Source organism: Conger conger, chromosome 2 (assembly GCF_963514075.1).
Source record: "Conger conger chromosome 2, fConCon1.1, whole genome shotgun sequence".
Taxonomy (NCBI): Eukaryota; Metazoa; Chordata; class Actinopteri; order Anguilliformes; family Congridae; genus Conger; species Conger conger.
Window position 1 is genome coordinate 87,126,059 of NC_083761.1, and position 22,500 is coordinate 87,148,558.

The 22,500-nt window shown below is 50.9% G+C and overlaps 2 protein-coding genes and 1 long non-coding RNA gene across 6 annotated transcripts in view; all 3 read left to right on the forward strand.

Annotated features, from left to right (window-relative positions):
* LOC133122620 (Fc receptor-like protein 5) overlaps positions 1 to 1,766 on the forward strand; it is an 11,869-nt gene extending 10,103 nt beyond the window's left edge. For 2 of the 3 annotated variants that reach the window (XM_061232689.1, XM_061232690.1), the window contains exon 7: positions 1 to 1,766. This exon is cut by the window's left edge and continues 233 nt beyond it. In XM_061232689.1, the coding sequence (XP_061088673.1) occupies positions 1 to 240 (240 nt within the window). In that variant the 3' untranslated portion in view covers positions 241 to 1,766. The other variant, XM_061232691.1, reaches the window with a different exon arrangement.
* Positions 1,767 to 2,912: 1,146 nt separating this feature from the next.
* Positions 2,913 to 21,560, forward strand: si:dkey-93h22.7 (basement membrane-specific heparan sulfate proteoglycan core protein). Of its 2 annotated transcripts, none has more exons than XM_061232705.1 (9): positions 2,913 to 3,044; positions 3,831 to 3,857; positions 4,397 to 4,703; positions 6,177 to 6,464; positions 6,739 to 7,008; positions 14,272 to 14,544; positions 19,008 to 19,109; positions 21,116 to 21,211; positions 21,256 to 21,560. In XM_061232705.1, the coding sequence occupies exons 1-9, from the start codon at positions 3,011 to 3,013 to the stop codon at positions 21,341 to 21,343; spliced, it is 1,485 nt and encodes a 494-aa protein (XP_061088689.1). In that variant the 5' UTR covers positions 2,913 to 3,010; the 3' UTR covers positions 21,344 to 21,560. The 2 variants fall into 2 exon arrangements, with proteins under 2 accessions (XP_061088689.1, XP_061088690.1); XM_061232706.1 differs by having other exon boundaries at positions 4,397 to 4,699; positions 21,256 to 21,558.
* A 27-nt stretch (positions 21,561 to 21,587) lies between these two features.
* LOC133122648 (uncharacterized) overlaps positions 21,588 to 22,500 on the forward strand; it is a 1,757-nt gene continuing 844 nt past the window's right edge. Inside the window, exon 1 of the long non-coding RNA XR_009708120.1 lies at positions 21,588 to 22,102. This is a non-coding gene — a long non-coding RNA (uncharacterized LOC133122648). The remainder of the gene's footprint in view (positions 22,103 to 22,500) is intronic.

A 22,500-nucleotide genomic window follows, 5' to 3' on the forward strand; every position in this document is an offset into this window, starting at 1 on the left:
GTCTGTCTCTCTCTCACTCTCTCTGTCTGTCTGTCTCTCTCTCTCTCTCTCTCTGTCTGTCTGTCTCTCTCTCACTCTCTCACTCTCTCTGTCTGTCTGTCTGTCTCTCTCTCTTTCACTCTCTCTCTCTGTTTTACTCTCTCTCTCTCTGTCACTCTCTCTTTCTCCATCTGTCTCTCTCTCCATCAGTCTCACTCTCTCACTCTCTCTCTCTCAAATTCAAATTGCTTTTTTGGCTGAAATACAAATGTACTTATTGCCAAAGCATGCATATAAATAATAGGCAAAATTATTACAGTAATATTATAATAATAATGATGAAACAACATATTACATAAACATCATGTACATATTTATTGATTCATTACATATTAATCATCACCAGAGTCTATCTCTAATCTCCTGCACATCCACTACACAAATGTCCTAATCGTTCATTACATGTTATTTAGCTGACACTTTTATCTGAAGCAGCTTATATTTGATTAGACTAAGCTAAACTACGGTGGCCCGATCGCAATGTCTGGTTAGCAAATTATTTGCTCCTGTCCAAATTCTGTCCAGTCAGAGGAATTGATGGGAGACATTTATCAGTAACTTGTGATGAATTTGCATCTCAATGACCCCTCCCCCCCAATTGCACATTTGACCGCAATACCAGACCTGGGTCAAATATGTAATTGTTTTGGATTCAAATACCTTTCTATGCTTTATTGAGCTTTGTCTGCTGTATTGGAACCTATGAAATACTCTCAAAAAGTGCAAGCCTCCACCTTCTATTGCTCAATTGCACCAGGCAAGATCAATGGAGTTATGTATTGTATTGTATGAGTTATGTATTGTACTGTATGAGTTATGTATTGTATTGTATGAGTTATGTATTGTACTGTATGAGTTATGTATTGTGTTCTATGAGTTATGTATTGTATTGTATGAGTTATGTATTGTATTGTATGAGTTATGTATTGTATTCTATGAGTTATGTATTGTACTGTATGAGTTATGTATTGTATTGTATGAGTTATGTATTGTACTGTATGAGTTATGTATTGTGTTCTATGAGTTATGTATTGTATTGTATGAGTTATGTATTGTACTGTATGAGTTATGTATTGTATTGTATGAGTTATGTATTGTATTCTATGAGTTATGTATTGTATTGTATGAGTTATGTATTGTATGAGTTATGTATTGTACTGTATGAGTTGTGTATAATGATGTGTTTGACAGCGCTGTAATCTGCACCCCAGGTCCAGCTCTGCTCCAGCTCCAGCTGCAGTCCCCTCCAGTGCCTAGGTGACGGAGCGGCCATTTTAACGGCGCTCTCCAAAGACAGCACCCGCGCGCTGACACACGAGCACCTGCCCGGGGCCACTGCTGACGGGCAGACGGTGTCCGACTGTCACTCCGACACGGCCCCAGCCGGAAACTAAGGATGCTGACAGCAGAGACGGACGGAGAGAGGGAGAGGCGAAGCTGTATGGATAGCTGTCTGTGCAGATGAGAGTGCCGTGTTATGCGATGTTATTTCTGGTATCTCTGCAACGCTACCTGTTAAGCGTCAGTAAAGTTCATTGTAAGGTTTGGTGCTTCTGTTCGGCCATCGTTTCTGTCCCTTGTCCTCCCCCTGACACTGAAATATTTAAATATTTCACCTATTTGCAGGTTTAACTTAAAGGCATAGCTCGTTTACATCGCCAGCCAAAGTTGTCATGGATATTAACATTTTCCACACAAACTTGAATAAAAGGGATTTTGTTTTTTGAGGATGCCTGATTGTCCAACGTTCTTTGTCCTGCCAGAGTGCTGTCATTGGCAGACTGTCTACAAACGCGGTTGTTTCCTTGTTTCCACTGTGTGTTTTATTCTGTCCTCATATAGATTTGAGGCTTCCACACCCCAAAGCCCTTTGAAGAGCAGGTTTTCTTTTGGAATGTTTTTTTTCCCCCAACATTCTAAGTCAGTATTCTAGAACTCAGTTGTTTTTTCGGTTACCAGTGGTGATTGTGACATCATCACCAGAATGTTCAGTTGAGTGAGTATACAGGCATGCAAGTGATCGCATGCCATACTGTGCAAATGTCTTAGGCACCTGTATAACATTCTGTACAGATAAGATTCTTTCAAAAATAATTCAATGGAAGGTCCTAAATAAACGTATTATACATTTTACATTACATTTCAGTAATTTGGCAGAATAGTTCAAAATTGAATCAAATCAATATTTCCTGTTACCACCCTTCGGCGTTAAAACTGTCCTGCAGTTCTATAAGACAATCAGCAGGGAGGCTGTTCCAAGCATGTTGGGGAACTTGCCACAGTTCTTCTGCAGATTTTGGTTGGCTCCTTGCTTCTCATCTCAGACACCCTTGATCAAGTTTTAGTGTAAAAATGGTCAATTGCTTACAGTAATATGTTACTTTTAAATAAATCTCTGTAAAATTTAATCTAAAGAAACATATATATCATAAAGTCTAGGGTGCCTCAGACTTCTGCACAGTACTGGATATCAAGTGTAATTTGTTTTAAACTTTCGTTTAGCCTGCCTCATCCTCCTGAGATTACACGTCTTCAAACAGGGACATTAAGTGTTGGCTTCTCTGAGCTTTACACAGTATGTATATTAACATAAGGGACATTCAAATTAAAATTCAATAAAACATTTTATTTTTAATATTTTCACTGCAACATGCGTTTGTCATGCAAGATAAGTCCATACTTAAACTTTTTTTTCTCCTGAGTATCATGAGGTTAATATGGTTGTTACAATTCAGTTTCATCAAAGATGTCTAAAACCGTCCTCTGCCTTTCGGTTAGCTGGGAGGGTGTGGCCCTGATGGGGAGGGTGGGGGAGGGCACTATCTGTACCGCACACATGTCAGGGGGCGGGGGTCAGGGTCATGTTACCCAACGTGTGTATCAGCCCCAGAGGAGCAGACCCGAAACGTCCCTGACCAGTCCCGGTTCCAGACAGACAGAGCCAGACACCGCGTCTGCCCCCGCGCTAAAGATGGGATCTCTCGGCCACGCCGCCACGATGCTGGGTGAGATGGTCGGAAACAGAACGACCACACTGAAGCTATATGGCGTCACTTGCTAGACTTGGACTTGACGTTTCTGTGTGTCTCAGTAGAGTAACGAAACAACAAAATGGCTGTTATATTTGAAAGTGGTGAACGGAAATGTTGTTGATTTCTTTTGGTGAACTTTTTATTTATTTAATGTGCAAAGACGTAGGGTCGTGGGTGCGGACATCAAGAAACACATAACAAGGGTCAAAGATGACATGAAAATGAGAAAATGTAGTCACTTTAGTTTAACATCAAATTATATTTTGTTGTAAAAGTGTGTAATGAATGTTATTAGCATGAATTAATGAAGGACAAATACATGAATTAAGCATGAAATTTACTTTTCATTAGTTGATGCATTTGGTAACAATGAACTTCATTACATTAAATTTATACATTATCAAAGCATTATTTAACCATTAACAAATACATTAACTAATCTTAACTTAACTTTTCATTTCAATTTGAATTGGCAATAACTAATGCGGTTGTTAACAAGAATTAAAGATGTACAAATACACTAACAGAGCTGTCCAGATTAATTTCTCAGTTGTACATAGTTAGCTACATTAGTTCAGGCCAATTCATGGAGCCTTATTGTAGAGTGTTACATTTTAAAGTATTATTTTTAGTGTACTTTGTTTAGTGCACTGTGTGCAACATATTGTGTATATATGACATATATTATACATATGTGAGGACCTACAGAGAATGAATGAGATACTTTACTGTAATATTACTGTTTTTATTTGTTTACAGGCTTGTGCAGTCTGCTTACAGTGACATGTAAGTCCTGTTAACCTGTTAACCTAGTTTTCATTGTCACCTGTGCTGTACTGAATTTGTTATCACCCCATCATCACTTTACTGCCTTCATCATCACTTTACTGCCCTTCATCATCACTTTACTGCCTTCATCATCACTTTACTGCCTTCATCATCACTTTACTGCCTTCATCATCACTTTACTGCCCTTCATCATCACTTTACTGCCTTCATCATCACTTTACTGCCCTTCATCATCACTTTACTGCCTTCATCATCACTTTACTGCCTTCATCATCACTTTACTGCCCTTCATCATCACTTTACTGCCTTCATCATCACTTTACTGCCTTCATCATCACTTTATTGCCCTTCATCATCACCCCATCATCACTTTATTTCATCTTCTTCACAATGCATGACACTTGGCAGATGTTATGTAAACCAAACAAACAACCATCTGTCTGTTTCTTCTTCTTCATATATTATTATGTTGTTGTTGTTGTTGTTGTTGTAGTGATTTTTATTGTTGTGGTTGTTTGTTATTATTGTTGTTGTAGATGTTGAAGGGGACTCAGTTTTGCAGAAACCGACACTTGACGGCCCTAACGTTTCTCTGGTGGGTGCGATTGAAGTGTTTCGGTGCATAGTGTCCGGAGCTTCACAAACCATCTTGTACGAACTCCACAAGGAAAACACCGGCAGAACGTTTGGGGAATACACAGGCTACTACGGACTTCCTGCCGAGTTTACTCTTCAGGTTCAAGTGAACCACGAGGGGAATTTTCTTTGCCGAGCGAGCGTGCAGAACGTGTCCAGCATTCCTGCTGCTGACAGCCTCCCCCAGTACTTCAGAGTGATCGGTGGGTAAGCAGAAGATGCTGCCATTCAGTCCAGGGGAAAGGGTGGGTGTTTACGCCATTGGGGTGTAAAATCGGGCCTGAGGTGCTTGCTTTCCACAAAAATAATTGGCATTTGCATGCACATGTAAATAAAATAAGGAGTTAAACTGTCCATTTCAAAATATTCCTCAAAATTCCCAATACCAATTTCCTATGTCCATGTTCCCTCCCAATGTATAAATTGTCAAGACTATCCCTCCTTACATTCTTTTTCATAATATCCCCCCTTCACTGACTCCTGAACCTCTATACCAGCGTTACTCAACCCCTACACCAGCACTACTCAACCGCTTCACCAGCATTACTCAACCCCTACACCAGCGCTACTCAACCCCTACACCAGCGCTACTCAACCGCTTCACCAGCATTACTCAACCTCTATACCAGCGCTACTCAACCTCTACACCAGCGCTACTCAACCCCTACACCAGCACTACTCAACCCCTACACCAGCGCTACTCAACCTCTATACCAGCGCTACTCAACCTCTACACCAGCGCTACTCAACCCCTACACCAGCACTACTCAACCCCTACACCAGCGCTACTCAACCTCTATACCAGCGCTACTCAACCCCTACACCAGCGCTACTCAACCCCTACACCAGCGCTACTCAACCTCTACACCAGCGCTACTCAACTCCACATCCTGTGGGCCACAGTGTCTGCAGGTATTTGCACTGCCTGATTCCATTAATTATTTGACATGCTTGGTTCAGATCCCCTCACAGAGCCACACAGAGCCTGTCCCTCACAGAGCCTGTCCCTCACAGAGCCTGTCCCTCACAGAGCCACACAGAGCCTGTCCCTCACAGAGCCTGTCCCTCACAGAGCCACACAGAGCCTGTCCCTCACAGAGCCTGTCCCTCACAGAGCCTGTCCCTCACAGAGCCACACAGAGCCTGTCCCACACAGAGCCTGTCCCTCACAGAGCCTGTCCCACACAGAGCCTGTCCCTCACAGAGCCTGTCTCTCACAGAGCCACACAGAGCCTGTCTCTCACAGAGCCTGTCCCTCACAGAGCCTGTCCCTCACAGAGCCTGTCTCTCACAGAGCCACACAGAGCCTGTCCCTCACAGAGCCTGTCCCTCACAGAGCCTGTCTCTCACAGAGCCACACAGAGCCTGTCCCACACAGAGCCTGTCCCTCACAGAGCCTGTCCCACACAGAGCCTGTCCCTCACAGAGCCTGTCTCTCACAGAGCCACACAGAGCCTGTCTCTCACAGAGCCTGTCCCTCACAGAGCCTGTCCCACACAGAGCCTGTCCCTCACAGAGCCTGTCTCTCACAGAGCCACACAGAGCCTGTCTCTCACAGAGCCTGTCCCTCACAGAGCCTGTCCCTCACAGAACCTGTCCCTCACAGAACCTGTCCCTCACAGAGCCTGTCCCTCACAGAGCCTCACAGAGCCTGTCCCTCACAGAGCCTGTCCCTCACAGAACCTGTCGAAGGGGCGGAGCTCGTGTCAGACCCACCGTCGGCCGAGGTCACTGCGGGGCGTGGCCTGACCCTAACGTGCGTCACACGGAAGGGCACGCACGTCTCCTACCGGTGGTCCCACAACGGCACGCAAATCCAGGCGTCCAATCCCAAGGCCAGCGGCAACCGCCTGCGCGTGGCAGAGGCGGCCCCAGAGGATGCTGGGAAGTACTCCTGCCTGGCGACGAATGGGCTGAACGACACCCTGGTTTACTCAGCCAGCAACCACACCTTCATCAGGGTCAAAGGTCATCCTGACAGCCACTTTTCACCTCCGTAGATTCCCTTGTTTATTTGTTCATTCATTTAGGTCATTAATTTGCGTTAACTGATGCAGTTGTCAACATGAATTAATGACGGACAAATACATTGACAGAGCTGCGCAGGTGAACTCCTCAGCAGTCGTTAGCGAGCGGCGACGTTACATTCACGCCAATTAACGGAGCCTTATTGTAAAGTGAGACCTTTCTTTGCTTGTGTTTGTTTTCGGCCGCACTCTCCTCACCCTCCGACGCCCAACAGTCCCCGTTTCCAAACCCCGAATCTCCATGGCGGTGCACAAGGAGAGGGATGTGCACTGGGCCACGGTGACCTGCCAGTCCGCCACGGGCACCCCGCCCGTCAGCTTCACCTTCACGCTGCCCAACGGGACCCAGATCCTCCAGAGGGAGGACGCCCTCCACGCCTTCTTCACCATTCCCATCGCCCTGAACCAAAGCCAGGGCGAGGTCCGCTGCCAGGCGGCCAACGGCGGCCTCCCGGTGCACAGCGACGCACTGCCCCTGGAAGTGGGTACGTCCGCTTTTAACAATCATAATCATAATCATAATAGTTTAGCTGACGCTTCAGTAGACTAAGCAGGGGACCCCCCCTGGAACAATATGGGGTCAGGGGCCTTGCTCAAGGGCCCATTAACTGTATGGTTCTTGTCGTGGCTGCATCGGGGTGGGAGCCACCAACCTTCTGGGTCCCAGTCATGTACCTCAGCCGCTAGGCTACAGGCTGCCCCAGTCATGTACCTCAGCCGCTAGGCTACAGGCTGCCCCAGTCATGTACCTTAGCCACGAGGCTACAGGCTGCCCCAGTCATGTACCTTAGCCACTAGGCTACAGGCTGCCCCAGTCATGTGCCTTAGCCACTAGGCTACAGGCTGCCCCAGTCATGTACCTTAGCCGCTAGGCTACAGGCTGCCCCAGTCATGTACCTTAGCCACGAGGCTGCAGGCTGCCCCAGTCATGTGCCTTAGCCACTAGGCTACAGGCTGCCCCAGTCATGTACCTTAGCCACTAGGCTACAGGCTGCCCCAGTCATGTACCTCAGCCGCTAGGCTACAGGCTGCCCCAGTCATGTACCTTAGCCACGAGGCTACAGGCTGCCCCAGTCATGTACCTTAGCCACTAGGCTACAGGCTGCCCCAGTCATGTGCCTTAGCCACTAGGCTACAGGCTGCCCCAGTCATGTACCTTAGCCGCTAGGCTACAGGCTGCCCCAGTCATGTACCTTAGCCACGAGGCTGCAGGCTGCCCCAGTCATGTGCCTTAGCCACTAGGCTACAGGCTGCCCCAGTCATGTACCTTAGCCGCTAGGCTACAGGCTGCCCCAGTCATGTACCTTAGCCACGAGGCTGCAGGCTGCCCCAGTCATGTACCTTAGCCACTAGGCTACAGGCTGCCCCAGTCATGTACCTTAGCCACGAGGCTGCAGGCTGCCCCAGTCATGTGCCTTAGCCACTAGGCTACAGGCTGCCCCAGTCATGTACCTTAGCCGCTAGGCTACAGGCTGCCCCAGTCATGTACCTTAGCCACGAGGCTGCAGGCTGCCCCAGTCATGTGCCTTAGCCACTAGGCTACAGGCTGCCCCAGTCATGTACCTTAGCCACGAGGCTGCAGGCTGCCCCAGTCATGTACCTTAGCCACGAGGCTGCAGGCTGCCCCAGTCATGTACCTTAGCCACTAGGCTACAGGCTGCCCCAGTCATGTACCTTAGCCACTAGGCTACAGGCTGCCCCAGTCATGTACCTTAGCCAATAGGCTACAGGCTGCCCCAGTCATGTACCTTAGCCACTAGGCTGCAGGCTGCCCCAGTCATGTACCTCAGCCACTAGGCTACAGGCTGCCCCAGTCATGTACCTTAGCCACTAGACTACAGGCTGCCCCAGTCATGCACCTTAGCCACTAGGCTACAAGCTGCCCTAGTCATGTACCTTAGCCACTAGACTACAGGCTGCCCCAGTCATGTACCTTAGCCACTACACTACAGGCTGCCCCAGTCATGTACCTTAGCCGCTAGGCTACAGGCTGCCCCAGTCATGTACCTTAGCCACGAGGCTACAGGCTGCCCCAGTCATGTACCTTAGCCACTAGGCTACAGGCTGCCCCAGTCATGTGCCTTAGCCACTAGGCTACAGGCTGCCCCAGTCATGTACCTTAACCACTAGGCTACAGGCTGCTCCAGTCATGTACCTCAGCCGCTAGGCTACAGGCTGCCCCAGTCATGTACCTTAGCCGCTAGGCTACAGGCTGCCCCAGTCATGTACCTTAGCCGCTAGGCTACAGGCTGCTCCAGTCATGTACCTCAGCCGCTGGGCTACAGGCTGCCCCAGTCATGTACCTTAGCCGCTAGGCTACAGGCTGCCCCAGTCATGTACCTTAGCCACGAGGCTGCAGGCTGCCCCAGTCATGTGCCTTAGCCACTAGGCTACAGGCTGCCCCAGTCATGTACCTTAGCCGCTAGGCTACAGGCTGCCCCAGTCATGTACCTTAGCCACGAGGCTGCAGGCTGCCCCAGTCATGTACCTTAGCCACTAGGCTACAGGCTGCCCCAGTCATGTACCTTAGCCACGAGGCTGCAGGCTGCCCCAGTCATGTGCCTTAGCCACTAGGCTACAGGCTGCCCCAGTCATGTACCTTAGCCGCTAGGCTACAGGCTGCCCCAGTCATGTACCTTAGCCACGAGGCTGCAGGCTGCCCCAGTCATGTGCCTTAGCCACTAGGCTACAGGCTGCCCCAGTCATGTACCTTAGCCACGAGGCTGCAGGCTGCCCCAGTCATGTACCTTAGCCACGAGGCTGCAGGCTGCCCCAGTCATGTACCTTAGCCACTAGGCTACAGGCTGCCCCAGTCATGTACCTTAGCCACTAGGCTACAGGCTGCCCCAGTCATGTACCTTAGCCACTAGGCTACAGGCTGCCCCAGTCATGTACCTTAGCCACTAGGCTACAGGCTGTCCCAGTCATGTACCTTAGCCACTAGGCTGCAGGCTGCCCCAGTCATGTACCTCAGCCACTAGGCTACAGGCTGCCCCAGTCATGTACCTTAGCCACTAGACTACAGGCTGCCCCAGTCATGCACCTTAGCCACTAGGCTACAAGCTGCCCTAGTCATGTACCTTAGCCACTAGACTACAGGCTGCCCCAGTCATGTACCTTAGCCACTACACTACAGGCTGCCCCAGTCATGTACCTTAGCCACTAGGCTACAGGCTGCCCCAGTCATGTACCTTAGCCACTAGGCTACAGGCTGTCCCAGTCATGTACCTTAGCCACTAGGCTGCAGGCTGCCCCAGTCATGTACCTCAGCCACTAGGCTACAGGCTGCCCCAGTCATGTACCTTAGCCACTAGACTACAGGCTGCCCCAGTCATGCACCTTAGCCACTAGGCTACAAGCTGTCCTAGTCATGTACCTTAGCCACTAGACTACAGGCTGCCCCAGTCATGTACCTTAGCCACTACACTACAGGCTGCCCCAGTCATGTACCTTAGCCACTAGGCTACAGGCTGCCCCAGTCATGTACCTTAGCCACTACACTACAGGCTGCCCCAGTCATGTACCTTAGCCACTAGGCAACAGGCTGCCCCAGTCATGTACCTTAGCCACTACACTACAGGCTGCCCCAGTCATGTACCTTAGCCACGAGGCTGCAGGCTGCCCCAGTCATGTACCTTAGCCACGAGGCTACAGGCTGCCCCAGTCATGTACCTTAGCCACGAGGCTACAGGCTGCCCCAATCATGTACCTTAGCCACAAGGCTACAGGCTGCCCCAGTCATGTACCTTAGCCACTAGGCTACAGGCTGCCCCAGTCATGTACCTTAGCCACTAGGCTACAGGCTGCCCCAGTCATGTACCTCAGCCGCTAGGCTACAGGCTGCCCCAGTCATGTACCTTAGCCACGAGGCTACAGGCTGCCCCAGTCATGTACCTCAGCCACGAGGCTACAGGCTGCCCCAGTCATGTACCTTAGCCACGAGGCTGCAGGCTGCCCCAGTCATGTACCTTAGCCACGAGGCTGCAGGCTGCCCCAGTCATGTACCTTAGCCACGAGGCTGCAGGCTGCCCCAGTCATGTACCTTAGCCACTAGGCTACAGGCTGCCCCAGTCATATACCTTAGCCACTAGGCTACAGGCTGCCCCAGTCATGTACCTTAGCCACGACGCTACAGGCTGCCCCAGTCATGTACCTTAGCCACGAGGCTGCAGGCTGCCCCAGTCATGTACCTTAGCCACGAGGCTGCAGGCTGCCCCAGTCATGTACCTTAGTTGCTAGGCTACAGGCTGCCCCAGTCATATACCTTAGCCACTAGGCTACAGGCTGCCCCAGTCATGTACCTTAGCCACGACGCTACAGGCTGCCCCAGTCATGTACCTTAGCCACTAGGCTACAGGCTGCCCCAGTGATGTACCTTAGCCAATAGGCTAGAGGCTGTCCCAGTGATGTACCTTAGCCACTAGGCTACAGGCTGCTTCAGTCATGTACCTTAGCCACGAGGCTACAGGCTGCCCCAGTCATGTACCTTAGCCACTAGGCTACAGGCTGCCCCAGTGATGTACCTTAGCCAATAGGCTACAGGCTGTCCCAGTCATGTACCTTAGCCACTAGGCTACAGGCTGCCCCAGTGATGTACCTTAGCCACTAGACTACAGGCTGCCCCAGTCATGCACCTTAGCCACTAGGCTACAAGCTGCCCTAGTCATGTACCTTAGCCACTAGACTACAGGCTGCCCCAGTCATGTACCTTAGCCACTACACTACAGGCTGCCCCAGTCATGTACCTTAGCCACGAGGCTACAGGCTGCCCCAGTCATGTACCTTAGCCACTAGGCTACAGGCTGTCCCAGTCATGTACCTTAGCCACTAGGCTACAGGCTGCCCCAGTCATGTACCTTAGCCACTACACTACAGGCTGCCCCAGTCATGTACCTTAGCCACTAGACTACAGGCTGCCCCAGTCATGCACCTTAGCCACTAGGCTACAAGCTGCCCTAGTCATGTACCTTAGCCACTAGACTACAGGCTGCCCCAGTCATGTACCTTAGCCACTACACTACAGGCTGCCCCAGTCATGTACCTTAGCCACTAGGCTACAGGCTGCCCCAGTCATGTACCTTAGCCACTACACTACAGGCTGCCCCAGTCATGTACCTTAGCCACGAGGCAACAGGCTGCCCCAGTCATGTACCTTAGCCACTAGGCAACAGGCTGCCCCAGTCATGTACCTTAGCCACTAGGCTGCAGGCTGTCCCAGTCATGTACCTTAGCCACTGGGCTACAGGCTGCCCCAGTCATGTACCTCAGCCGCTAGGCTACAGGCTGTCCCAGTCATGTACCTTAGCCGCTAGGCTACAGGCTGCCCCAGTCATATACCTTAGCCACTAGGCTGCAGGCTGCCCCAGTCATGTACCTTAGCCGCTAGGCTACAGGCTGCCCCAGTCATATACCTTAGCCACTAGGCTACAGGCTGCCCCAGTCCTGTACCTTAGCCACGACGCTACAGGCTGCCCCAGTCATGTACCTTAGCCACTAGGCTACAGGCTGCCCCAGTGATGTACCTTAGCCAATAGGCTACAGGCTGTCCCAGTCATGTACCTTAGCCACTAGGCTACAGGCTGCCCCAGTGATGTACCTTAGCCACTAGACTACAGGCTGCCCCAGTCATGCACTTCAGCCACTAGGCTACAAGCTGCCCTAGTCATGTACCTTAGCCACTAGACTACAGGCTGCCCCAGTCATGTACCTTAGCCACTACACTACAGGCTGCCCCAGTCATGTACCTTAGCCACGAGGCTACAGGCTGCCCCAGTCATGTACCTTAGCCACTAGGCTACAGGCTGTCCCAGTCATGTACCTTAGCCACTAGGCTACAGGCTGCCCCAGTGATGTACCTTAGCCACTAGACTACAGGCTGCCCCAGTCATGCACTTCAGCCACTAGGCTACAAGCTGCCCTAGTCATGTACCTTAGCCACTAGACTACAGGCTGCCCCAGTCATGTACCTTAGCCACTACACTACAGGCTGCCCCAGTCATGTACCTTAGCCACGAGGCTACAGGCTGCCCCAGTCATGTACCTTAGCCACTAGGCTACAGGCTGTCCCAGTCATGTACCTTAGCCACTAGGCTGCAGGCTGCCCCAGTCATGTACCTGAGCCACTAGGCTACAGGCTGCTTCAGTCATGTACCTTAGCCACTAGGCTGCAGGCTGCCCCAGTCATGTACCTTAGCCGCTAGGCTACAGGCTGCCCCAGTCATATACCTTAGCCACTAGGCTACAGGCTGCCCCAGTCATGTACCTTAGCCACGACGCTACAGGCTGCCCCAGTCATGTACCTTAGCCACTAGGCTACAGGCTGCCCCAGTGATGTACCTTAGCCAATAGGCTACAGGCTGTCCCAGTGATGTACCTTAGCCACTAGGCTACAGGCTGCCCCAGTCATGTACCTTAGCCACTAGGCTGCAGGCTGTCCCAGTCATGTACCTTAGCCACTAGGCTACAGGCTGCCCCAGTCATGTACCTCAGCCGCTAGGCTACAGGCTGTCCCAGTCATGTACCTTAGCCGCTAGGCTACAGGCTGCCCCAGTCATATACCTTAGCCACTAGGCTGCAGGCTGCCCCAGTCATGTACCTTAGCCGCTAGGCTACAGGCTGCCCCAGTCATATACCTTAGCCACTAGGCTACAGGCTGCCCCAGTCATGTACCTTAGCCACGACGCTACAGGCTGCCCCAGTCATATACCTTAGCCACTAGGCTACAGGCTGCCCCAGTGATGTACCTTAGCCAATAGGCTACAGGCTGCCCCAGTCATGTACCTTAGCCACTAGGCTACAGGCTGCTTCAGTCATGTATTTTAGCCACTAGGCTACAGGCTGTCCCAGTCATGTACCTTAGCCGCTAGGCTACAGGCTGCCCCAGTCATATACCTTAGCCACTAGGCTACAGGCTGCCCCAGTCATATACCTTAGCCACTAGGCTACAGGCTGCCCCAGTCATGTACCTTAGCCGCTAGGCTACAGGCTGCCCCAGTCATATATTTTAGCCACTAGGCTACAGGCTGCCCCAGTCATGTACCTTAGCCGCTAGGCTACAGGCTGCCCCAGTCATATACCTTAGCCACTAGGCTACAGGCTGCCCCAGTCATGTACCTTAGCCACTACACTACAGGCTGCCCCAGTCATGTACCTTAGCCACTAGGCTACAGGCTGCCCCAGTCATGTACCTTAGCCACTAGGCTACAGGCTGTCCCAGTCATGTACCTTAGCCACTAGGCTACAGGCTGCCCCAGTGATGTACCTTAGCCAATAGGCTACAGGCTGTCCCAGTCGTGTACCTAGGACCCCGAATTGCTGATCCCTGCCTTTACCTGGGAGCCTGTAGTCTGTGGGCAGTGCAGATTCTCATGTCAGGTACATGGGAATTTTGAAAATAAAGAAGACGCAGAGTAAATTATGCACCACGCCGGTGAACCAGTGAAAAACACTCAAGCTGGGCTCACTATATTTCATGTCAGCACATTTCTTGGGGAATAAAAATTTGTTTTTTGTCTGTGTGCTGGGGGGGGGGGGAATCGGACCTCGGAAAAAAATAATGAGAAGAAAACAGAATAAAATTTGCAGCATAGATAGTGTGTCAGTGTAAAATATTAATTTGCTGTCAAATATGAATGGAGTGCAATGGGGAAAATAGGCGTTTCGTGCCAAAAATATCACCCCTTGGTTAGAAAAGTGAATACCTCGGAGTCTGTGGCTAACATGCAGCGTGCCGGCGCCTTTCCCCCCAGTGCCTGTAGGGGGGGCTGTAACACTGACGGCGAAGCGAGTGAGTCACTTCTTCGAGCCGGCGGCGTTCGTTCTCCGGTGCGCCGCGGAGCGCGGGACCTTCCCCCGATTCCACTGGTTCCTGAACGACTCCAGGCTGGACGCGGAGCGGGACGTCTCCCCCGGCCCGACTCTCGAGCTGAGGCCCGTCAAGCTGTCCGGCTTCTACCACTGCGCGGTGGCAGACAGCTTCGACGACACCAACAGCGTCAGCAGCGGACGGCGATTCATTCAGGGTGAGTGCGTATTTTCTCGAAAACACAGCGAGGCCTTTCGCTGAAGGAACACGGGTGTGGTTGTCGACGTGTGTCAGTCGGATTGGTTCTGCAGCGTTGCGAAGCAAAGTCCAATAACAGGAAATCCGAACACGAGAACAAAATAAGCCGGGATACACAAACCGGGTCGGTGCACGTAACAGGCAGGCAGAAAAAATGCTGGCGAGTAAGGTCAGAACACATAACGATCTGGCAAAGAACAGAACAAACGGGCAGGTATTAATAAACTGACAAATGTACAAAGGACTGAAACTAGGAACGGGTGCGAGTGCAGGGAAACAGACAATGAGACGCAGGTGAGTGATGAGTGATGCAGGTGAGTGATGCAGGTGAGTGATGCAGGTGAGACGCAGGTGAGTGATGCAGGTGAGTGATGAGAGATGCAGGTGAGAGACGCAGGTGAGTGATGCAGGTGAGAGACGCAGGTGAGAGATGCAGGTGAGTGATGAGTGATGCAGGTGAGACGCAGGTGAGAGACGCAGGTGAGTGATGCAGGTGAGTGATGAGAGACGCAGGTGAGAGACGCAGGTGAGTGATGCAGGTGAGTGATGAGAGACGCAGGTGAGAGACGCAGGTGAGAGATGCAGGTGAGTGATGAGAGATGCAGGTGAGTGATGCAGGTGAGAGATGCAGGTGAGTGATGAGTGATGCAGGTGAGAGACGCAGGTGAGTGATGCAGGTGAGAGACGCAGGTCAGTGACGCAGGTGAGTGATGAGTGATGCAGGTGAGAGACGCAGGTGAGTGATGCAGGTGAGTGACGCAGGTGAGAGACGCAGGTGAGTGATGCAGGTGAGAGACACAGGTGAGTGAACGGCAACGGGAATTGCACAGAAACACGAGAACGGAGAAGGTAGAAAATGGGAAACTCCAGGAAACAGGGGCAGGGAGTGCGGCAGAACACAGTGACTGTCACCGGCCCACTCCCCCTGGGGCGCTGGGTGGCCTCGGGAGCGCAATTTTGGGGCGGCCATGAGAATGAGCTTTTGGGAAAAGGTTTTTTTCTGGGCCGGGTCTACTGGTCCACTCAGCACTTGATGGAATGACATTGTCCCCGATTGGACCACAAAATATTAAAAGATAAAAATGACACAATAACATAACAAATCTGCTTATGGGGAGACGTTAGGCAAAGAAAATAAAAAAACACAAGACTACATATTCTTGAGGGGGAAGAGATCCTTGGCCACACTGGTATCCTTGACTCACACTGACAGGGAGGCTGAGAGACCTGGTGCCACACTGGAGCTAGAGAGCAACGTTTCTCAACAAGTCCGGGAAATGAGCTTCGAAAATGAAGCTTGGGAGGTATTTCATAACTGCACGAGTAAAACCCGGAACAGCTCTTTTTACTTTCGTCCATGTTCCAGATTTGGGAGTTCCAGGTTTTACCCTGTCCAGTTATCCAGTTAACACAGTAATCCTGATTTATAAGTTTTATTCAGCGCAGTTATCCAGCTAACTCAGTAATCCTGCTCTGTGGGTTTTACTCGGTGCAGTTATCCAACTAACTCAGTAATCCTGCTCTGTGGGTTTTACTCAGTGCAGTTATCCAGCTAACTCAGTAATCCTGCTTTGTGGGTTTCACTCAGCGCAGTTATCCAGCTAACTCAGTAATCCTGCTCTGTGGGTTTCACTCAGCGCAGTTATCCAGCTAACTCAGTAATCCTGCTTTGTGGGTTTTACTCAGTGCAGTTATCCAGCTAACTCAGTAATCCTGCTTTGTGGGTTTTACTCAGTGCAGTTATCCAGCTAACTCAGTAATCCTGCTTTGTGGATTTTACTCAGTGCAGTTATCCAACTAACTCAGTAATCCTGCTCTGTGGGTTTTACTCAGTGCAGTTATCCAGCTAACTCAGTAATCCTGCTCTGTGGGTTTTACTCAGTGCAGTTATCCAGCTAACTCAGTAATCCTGCTCTGTGGGTTTTACTCAGTGCAGTTATCCAGCTAACTCAGTAATCCTGCTCTGTGGGTTTTACTCAGTGCAGTTATCCAGCTAACTCAGTAATCCTGCTTTGTGGGTTTCACTCAGCGCAGTTATCCAGCTAACTCAGTAATCCTGCTCTGTGGGTTTCACTCAGCGCAGTTATCCAGCTAACTCAGTAATCCTGCTTTGTGGGTTTTACTCAGTGCAGTTATCCAGCTAACTCAGTAATCCTGCTTTGTGGGTTTTACTCAGTGCAGTTATCCAACTAACTCAGTAATCCTGCTTTGTGGGTTTTACTCAGTGCAGTTATCCAGCTAACTCAGTAATCCTGCTCTGTGGGTTTTACTCAGTGCAGTTATCCAGCTAACTCAGTAATCCTGCTCTGTGGGTTTTACTCAGTGCAGTTATCCAGCTAACTCAGTAATCCTGCTTTGTGGGTTTCACTCAGCGCAGTTATCCAGCTAACTCAGTAATCCTGCTCTGTGGGTTTCACTCAGCGCAGTTATCCAGCTAACTCAGTAATCCTGCTTTGTGGGTTTTACTCAGTGCAGTTATCCAGCTAACTCAGTAATCCTGCTTTGTGAGTTTTACTCAGTTCAGTTATCCAACTAACTCAGTAATCCTGCTCTGTGGGTTTTACTCAGTGCAGTTATCCAGCTAACTCAGTAATCCTGCTCTGTGGGTTTTACTCAGTGCAGTTATCCAGCTAACTCAGTAATCCTGCTCTGTGGGTTTTACTCAGTGCAGTTATCCAGCTAACTCAGTAATCCTGCTTTGTGAAACACCCCCTGGTCTTGGCCCATTGGATTGAATACAATCATGGCAGCAACTTTCAGCAAGGCATTTCACGTCAGATCTGATTGAGTTGATCTTCCTTGTCAAAAAAACAAATAAAACTTACAAAGCGTAATTGTCTTTGCTCTCTGTTGACTTGCCTGTGGCGACAGACATGCCGTCAGCTGTTCCTCTTAATTTTATTTCCGTGTTTCTGTAGCCTTTTGCACATTCCTCTCCCAAAGGAGTTTCGGCACAGGGGATTACCCATTGAGTTTGCTGAGAAATGCAGTAATTCTGGCCGATCCAGTTTTTTTCATAGAATTTTGCACTCAAAATTGCATCGGCCATGACCTTCACCCTCCGACCTTTACCCTGCCCTGCTAACAGACAACCCCCTCCCCCCTCAATGTGAGTCCCTGTACCACCAGACCGGAGTTGATCTTTTCTCCTGTAAAAGTTGCGAGTTCAATTTTGTTGAGTTAATGTTGAGTTGAATTTTTTGAGTGATTGCACGGATAAGACAGCAAACTGGGATTCTGTGCAAAGTCAGCGTAGCAGTCAGTTATTTAGCCCAGAGGGACTTACAGTCTGGAGCAGTGTGGGGTTAAGGGCCTTGCTTGCTGCTTCCTGTATATGTGTCAGGAAAACAAACTGCTTCATAAGGGTCACAGTAAGCCAGTAATTGCATTAGTCATGATGTGATCAGCTATTCCAGTGTCTATGGGGACCACACAAGGATATCGATTGTAATGCAAGTTTAAATTCCTGTGGGTGACATACTTTATAAAAAACGACTGTCCGTGACTCTAGTTACTTTGGGCGAACAGATGTGTTATAGCATCAGGCTATGGTGCCCTGTCTATCTGTTTACAGTACTTTTGATAATTATTCAGTCACTCTCAACGTAACATGTCTGCAGTCTGAAGTGAATCTATGCCTGCCTTGGTGATGGGTGATGATGAATGTGAAGATGAGGTTGCTAAGGGTGATGATTATGATAAAGAATAAGAAGGTGAAGGTGATGATGATGATGATGAATGTGAAGATGAGGTTGCTAAGGGTGATGATTATGATAAAGAATAAGATGAAGGTGATGATGATGATGATGAATGTGAAGATGAGGTTGCTAAGGGTGATGATTATGATAAAGAATAAGATGAAGGTGATGATGATGATGATGATGATGAATGTGAAGATGAGGTTGCTAAGGGTGATGATTATGATAAAGAATAAGATGAAGGTGATGATGATGATGATGATGGTGATGAATGTGAAGATAAGGTTGCTAAGGGTGATGATTATGATAAAGAATAAGAAGATGAAGGTGATGATGATGATGGCGATTATCATCATAAAGGTTAAATTGCTGGTGATGATGATGATGATGATGATGATGGGGCGGCCTGTAGCGTAGTTGTAGTTACATGACTGGGAACGGCAAGGACGGTGGTTATAATCCCGGTGTAGCCACAATAAGATCCGCACAGTCGTTGGGCCCTTGACCCAAGGCCCTTAACCCTGCATTGCTCCAGGGGAGGATTGTCTCCTGCTTAGTCTAATCAACTGTAAGTCACTCTGGATAAGAGTATCTGCCAAATGCCATTAATGTAATGTAATGTAATGTTATGATGATGATAAAGGTTATATTGGTGATGATGATGCTAAAGACTATGCTGGCGGTGATGATGATGATGATGCTGATCTTGTCCTTCCTCCTGCAGGGCCATCGCATGTCTCTCCAGTTGTGTCTGCTGTGATGCTCAGCTGCATGCTCTTCCTGCTGTGCCTGCTGGCAGCCTGCTGTGTGCACGGAGTCGCATCCCGTAAGTCCACCTGCCCCCCCATCCTGCCCCCATACACTCACCTGCCCCCCATACACTCACCTGCCCCCCCATCCTGCCCCCCATACACTCACCTTCCCCCCATCCTGCCCCCATACACTCACCTGCCCCCCCATCCTGCCCCCCATACACTCACCTGCCCCCCATACACTCACCTGCCCCCCCATCCTGCCCCCCATACACTCACCTTCCCCCCATCCTGCCCCCATACACTCACCTGCCCCCCCATCCTGCCCCCCATACACTCATCTGCCCCCCATCTTGCCCCCCATACACTCACCTGCCCCCCCATACACTCATCTACCCCCCATACACTCACCTGCCCCCCATCCTGCCCCCCATACACTCACCTGCCCCCCATCCTGCCCCCCATACACTCACCTGCCCCCCCATCCTGCCCCCCATACACTCATCTGCCCCCCATCTTGCCCCCCATACACTCACCTGCCCCCCCATACACTCATCTACCCCCCATACACTCACCTGCCCCCCATCCTGCCCCCATACACTCACCTGCCCCCCCATCCTGCCCCCATACACTCACCTGCCCCCCATCCTGCCCCCCATACACTCACCTGCCCCCCCATCCTGCCCCCATACACTCATCTGCCCCCCATCCTGCCCCCCATACACTCACCTGCCCCCCATCCTGCCCCCATACACTCACCTGCCCCCCATACACTCACCTGCCCCCCCATCCTGCCCCCCATACACTCACCTGCCCCCCCATCCTGCCCCCATACACTCACCTGCCCCCCATCCTGCCCCCCATACACTCACCTGCCCCCCCATCCTGCCCCCCATACACTCACCTGCCCCCCCATCCTGCCCCCATACACTCACCTGCCCCCCATCCTGCCCCCCATACACTCACCTGCCCCCCCATCCTGCCCCCCATACACTCACCTGCCCCCCATCCTGCCCCCCATACACTCACCTGCCCCCCCATCCTGCCCCCATACACTCATCTGCCCCCCATCCTGCCCCCCATACACTCACCTGCCCCCCATACACTCACCTGCCCCCCCATCCTGCCCCCCATACACTCACCTGCCCCCCCATCCTGCCCCCATACACTCACCTGCCCCCCATCCTGCCCCCCATACACTCACCTGCCCCCCATCCTGCCCCCCATACACTCACCTGCCCCCCCATACACTCACCTGCCCCCCCATCCTGCCCCCCATACACTCACCTGCCCCCCATCCTGCCCCCATACACTCACCTGCCCCCCCATACACTCACCTGCCCCCCCATCCTGCCCCCCATACACTCACCTGCCCCCCCCATCCTGCCCCCCATACACTCACCTGCCCCCCATCCTGCCCCCCATACACTCACCTGCCCCCCATCCTGCCCCCCATACACTCACCTGCCCCCCCATCCTGCCCCCATACACTCATCTGCCCCCCATCCTGCCCCCCATACACTCACCTGCCCCCCATACACTCACCTGCCCCCCCATCCTGCCCCCCATACACTCACCTGCCCCCCCATCCTGCCCCCATACACTCACCTGCCCCCCATCCTGCCCCCCATACACTCACCTGCCCCCCCATCCTGCCCCCCCATACACTCACCTGCCCCCCATCCTGCCCCCCATACACTCACCTGCCCCCCATCCTGCCCCCCATACACTCACCTGCCTCTCCCTCCCCTGTACATTTACCTGACCCCCCCCCCCCCCCTGTCATCATACACTTTGGTGTCACCATTTGAGAATGACAGCTCTTACATCGTCCCCAGAATGGAAACAGAATGTGCAATAATACCTGAGATTGTGTACAAATAACACATGTGAATAGTTTGATCACAAATGTATGATTGTGAGAGCCAAATGAAGAAAAAGTAGACCTTTGTCCCAAGACTGGGTATCAGTGAGGCACCAGAATTCTGTTTCGGGTCAGTCACTTGGGCCAGTGCTTGGGGGGGGGGGGGTAACATTCGGAGGCGGGGGTTGTAATAAGTACCTCTCTGTACCATATCAGGGGGAAGACTCTCCTCATCAAAGTCCAGGTAACTCACCTGCAGGCCTCCTCCGGGACACAAACATTTCAGGAAGTACATGAGGCCAGTGACGTCTGGTCTCCGGCTGCTGATTGGTTGAGCCCACCCAGATCCGAGTCAAGGCACCAATGGATTTCAACCCCGGCCTCTCACTCATCCAAACATTTGTAGGACGAACGCGTTACCAGTCAGCTAAAGACATGCTATGAGCCTTCACTGTGCTACGAGCCTTCACTATGCTATGAGCCTTCACTGTGCTATGAGCCTTCACTATGCTATGAGCCTTCACTGTGCTACGAGCCTTCACTATGCTATGAGCCTTCATTATGCTATGAGCATTCATTATGCTATGAGCCTTCACTGTGCTATGAGCCTTCATTATGCTATGAGCCTTCACTGTGCTATGAGCCTTCACTATGCTATGAGCCTTCACTGTGCTACGAGCCTTCACTATGCTATGAGCCTTCATTATGCTATGAGCATTCATTATGCTATGAGCCTTCACTGTGCTATGAGCCTTCACTATGCTATGAGCCTTCACTGTGCTATGAGCCTTCACTATGCTATGAGCCTTCACTGTGCTATGAGCCTTCATTATGCTATGAGCCTTCACTGTGCTATGAGCCTTCATTATGCTATGAGCCTTCACTGTGCTACAAGCCTTTGCTTTCCTGCACTTCACTGTGCTTCATCAGTGCACTTGCCAAGCTAACCCTGCTACAGCAGCACACGGGAATGAATGATAAACAGGGTACAACTGGCCCCCAAACTGGGAGAAAATGCTTCTTAACATTAATATGACCCACTGGCACCTGCACAACAGCTTTTCTTGTTGACAGAGAATGCTGCATGTGAAGGGCCCATTGGTCTGCCTGTCTCACTGTCATTCAGTGTGGTTTTATTCCTCCGACAGACCGCCATCCCTCACCCCAGACACACACAGCCCAGAGACGGAGCCTGAGGAACCGGTGCAGAGACGTTCTGTTGGCTTTTGCTCTATTTACACAAATACACAACTCCACACAGCTACATCAAGCAAATACACAACTCCACACAGCTACATCACGCAAATACACAACTCCACACAGCTACAAATACACAACTCCACACAGCTACAAATACACAACTCCACACAGCTACAAATACACAACTCCACACAGCTACAAATACACAACTCCACACAGCTACATCACGCAAATACACAACTGCACCACACAAATACGCTAATCCACAGTTACATTACACAACTATACCAGACAACTATACTAATCCACACGACTACACCACACAACGACAGTAATCCACACAACTACACTAATCTGCACAACTACACCACACAGCTACACAACTGCACTAATACAATAGC

Bases quoted from the DNA above. Each gene is read 5' to 3' on its own strand.
- si:dkey-93h22.7 (XM_061232705.1), top strand. From the start codon at position 3,011: ATGGGATCTCTCGGCCACGCCGCCACGATGCTGG. The intron at 4,704-6,176 runs GTAAGCAGAAGA...TGTCCCTCACAG, and splicing joins TACTTCAGAGTGATCGGTGG to AACCTGTCGAAGGGGCGGAG. The intron at 21,212-21,255 runs GTCTCCGGCTGC...GATCCGAGTCAA, and splicing joins CATGAGGCCAGTGACGTCTG to GGCACCAATGGATTTCAACC.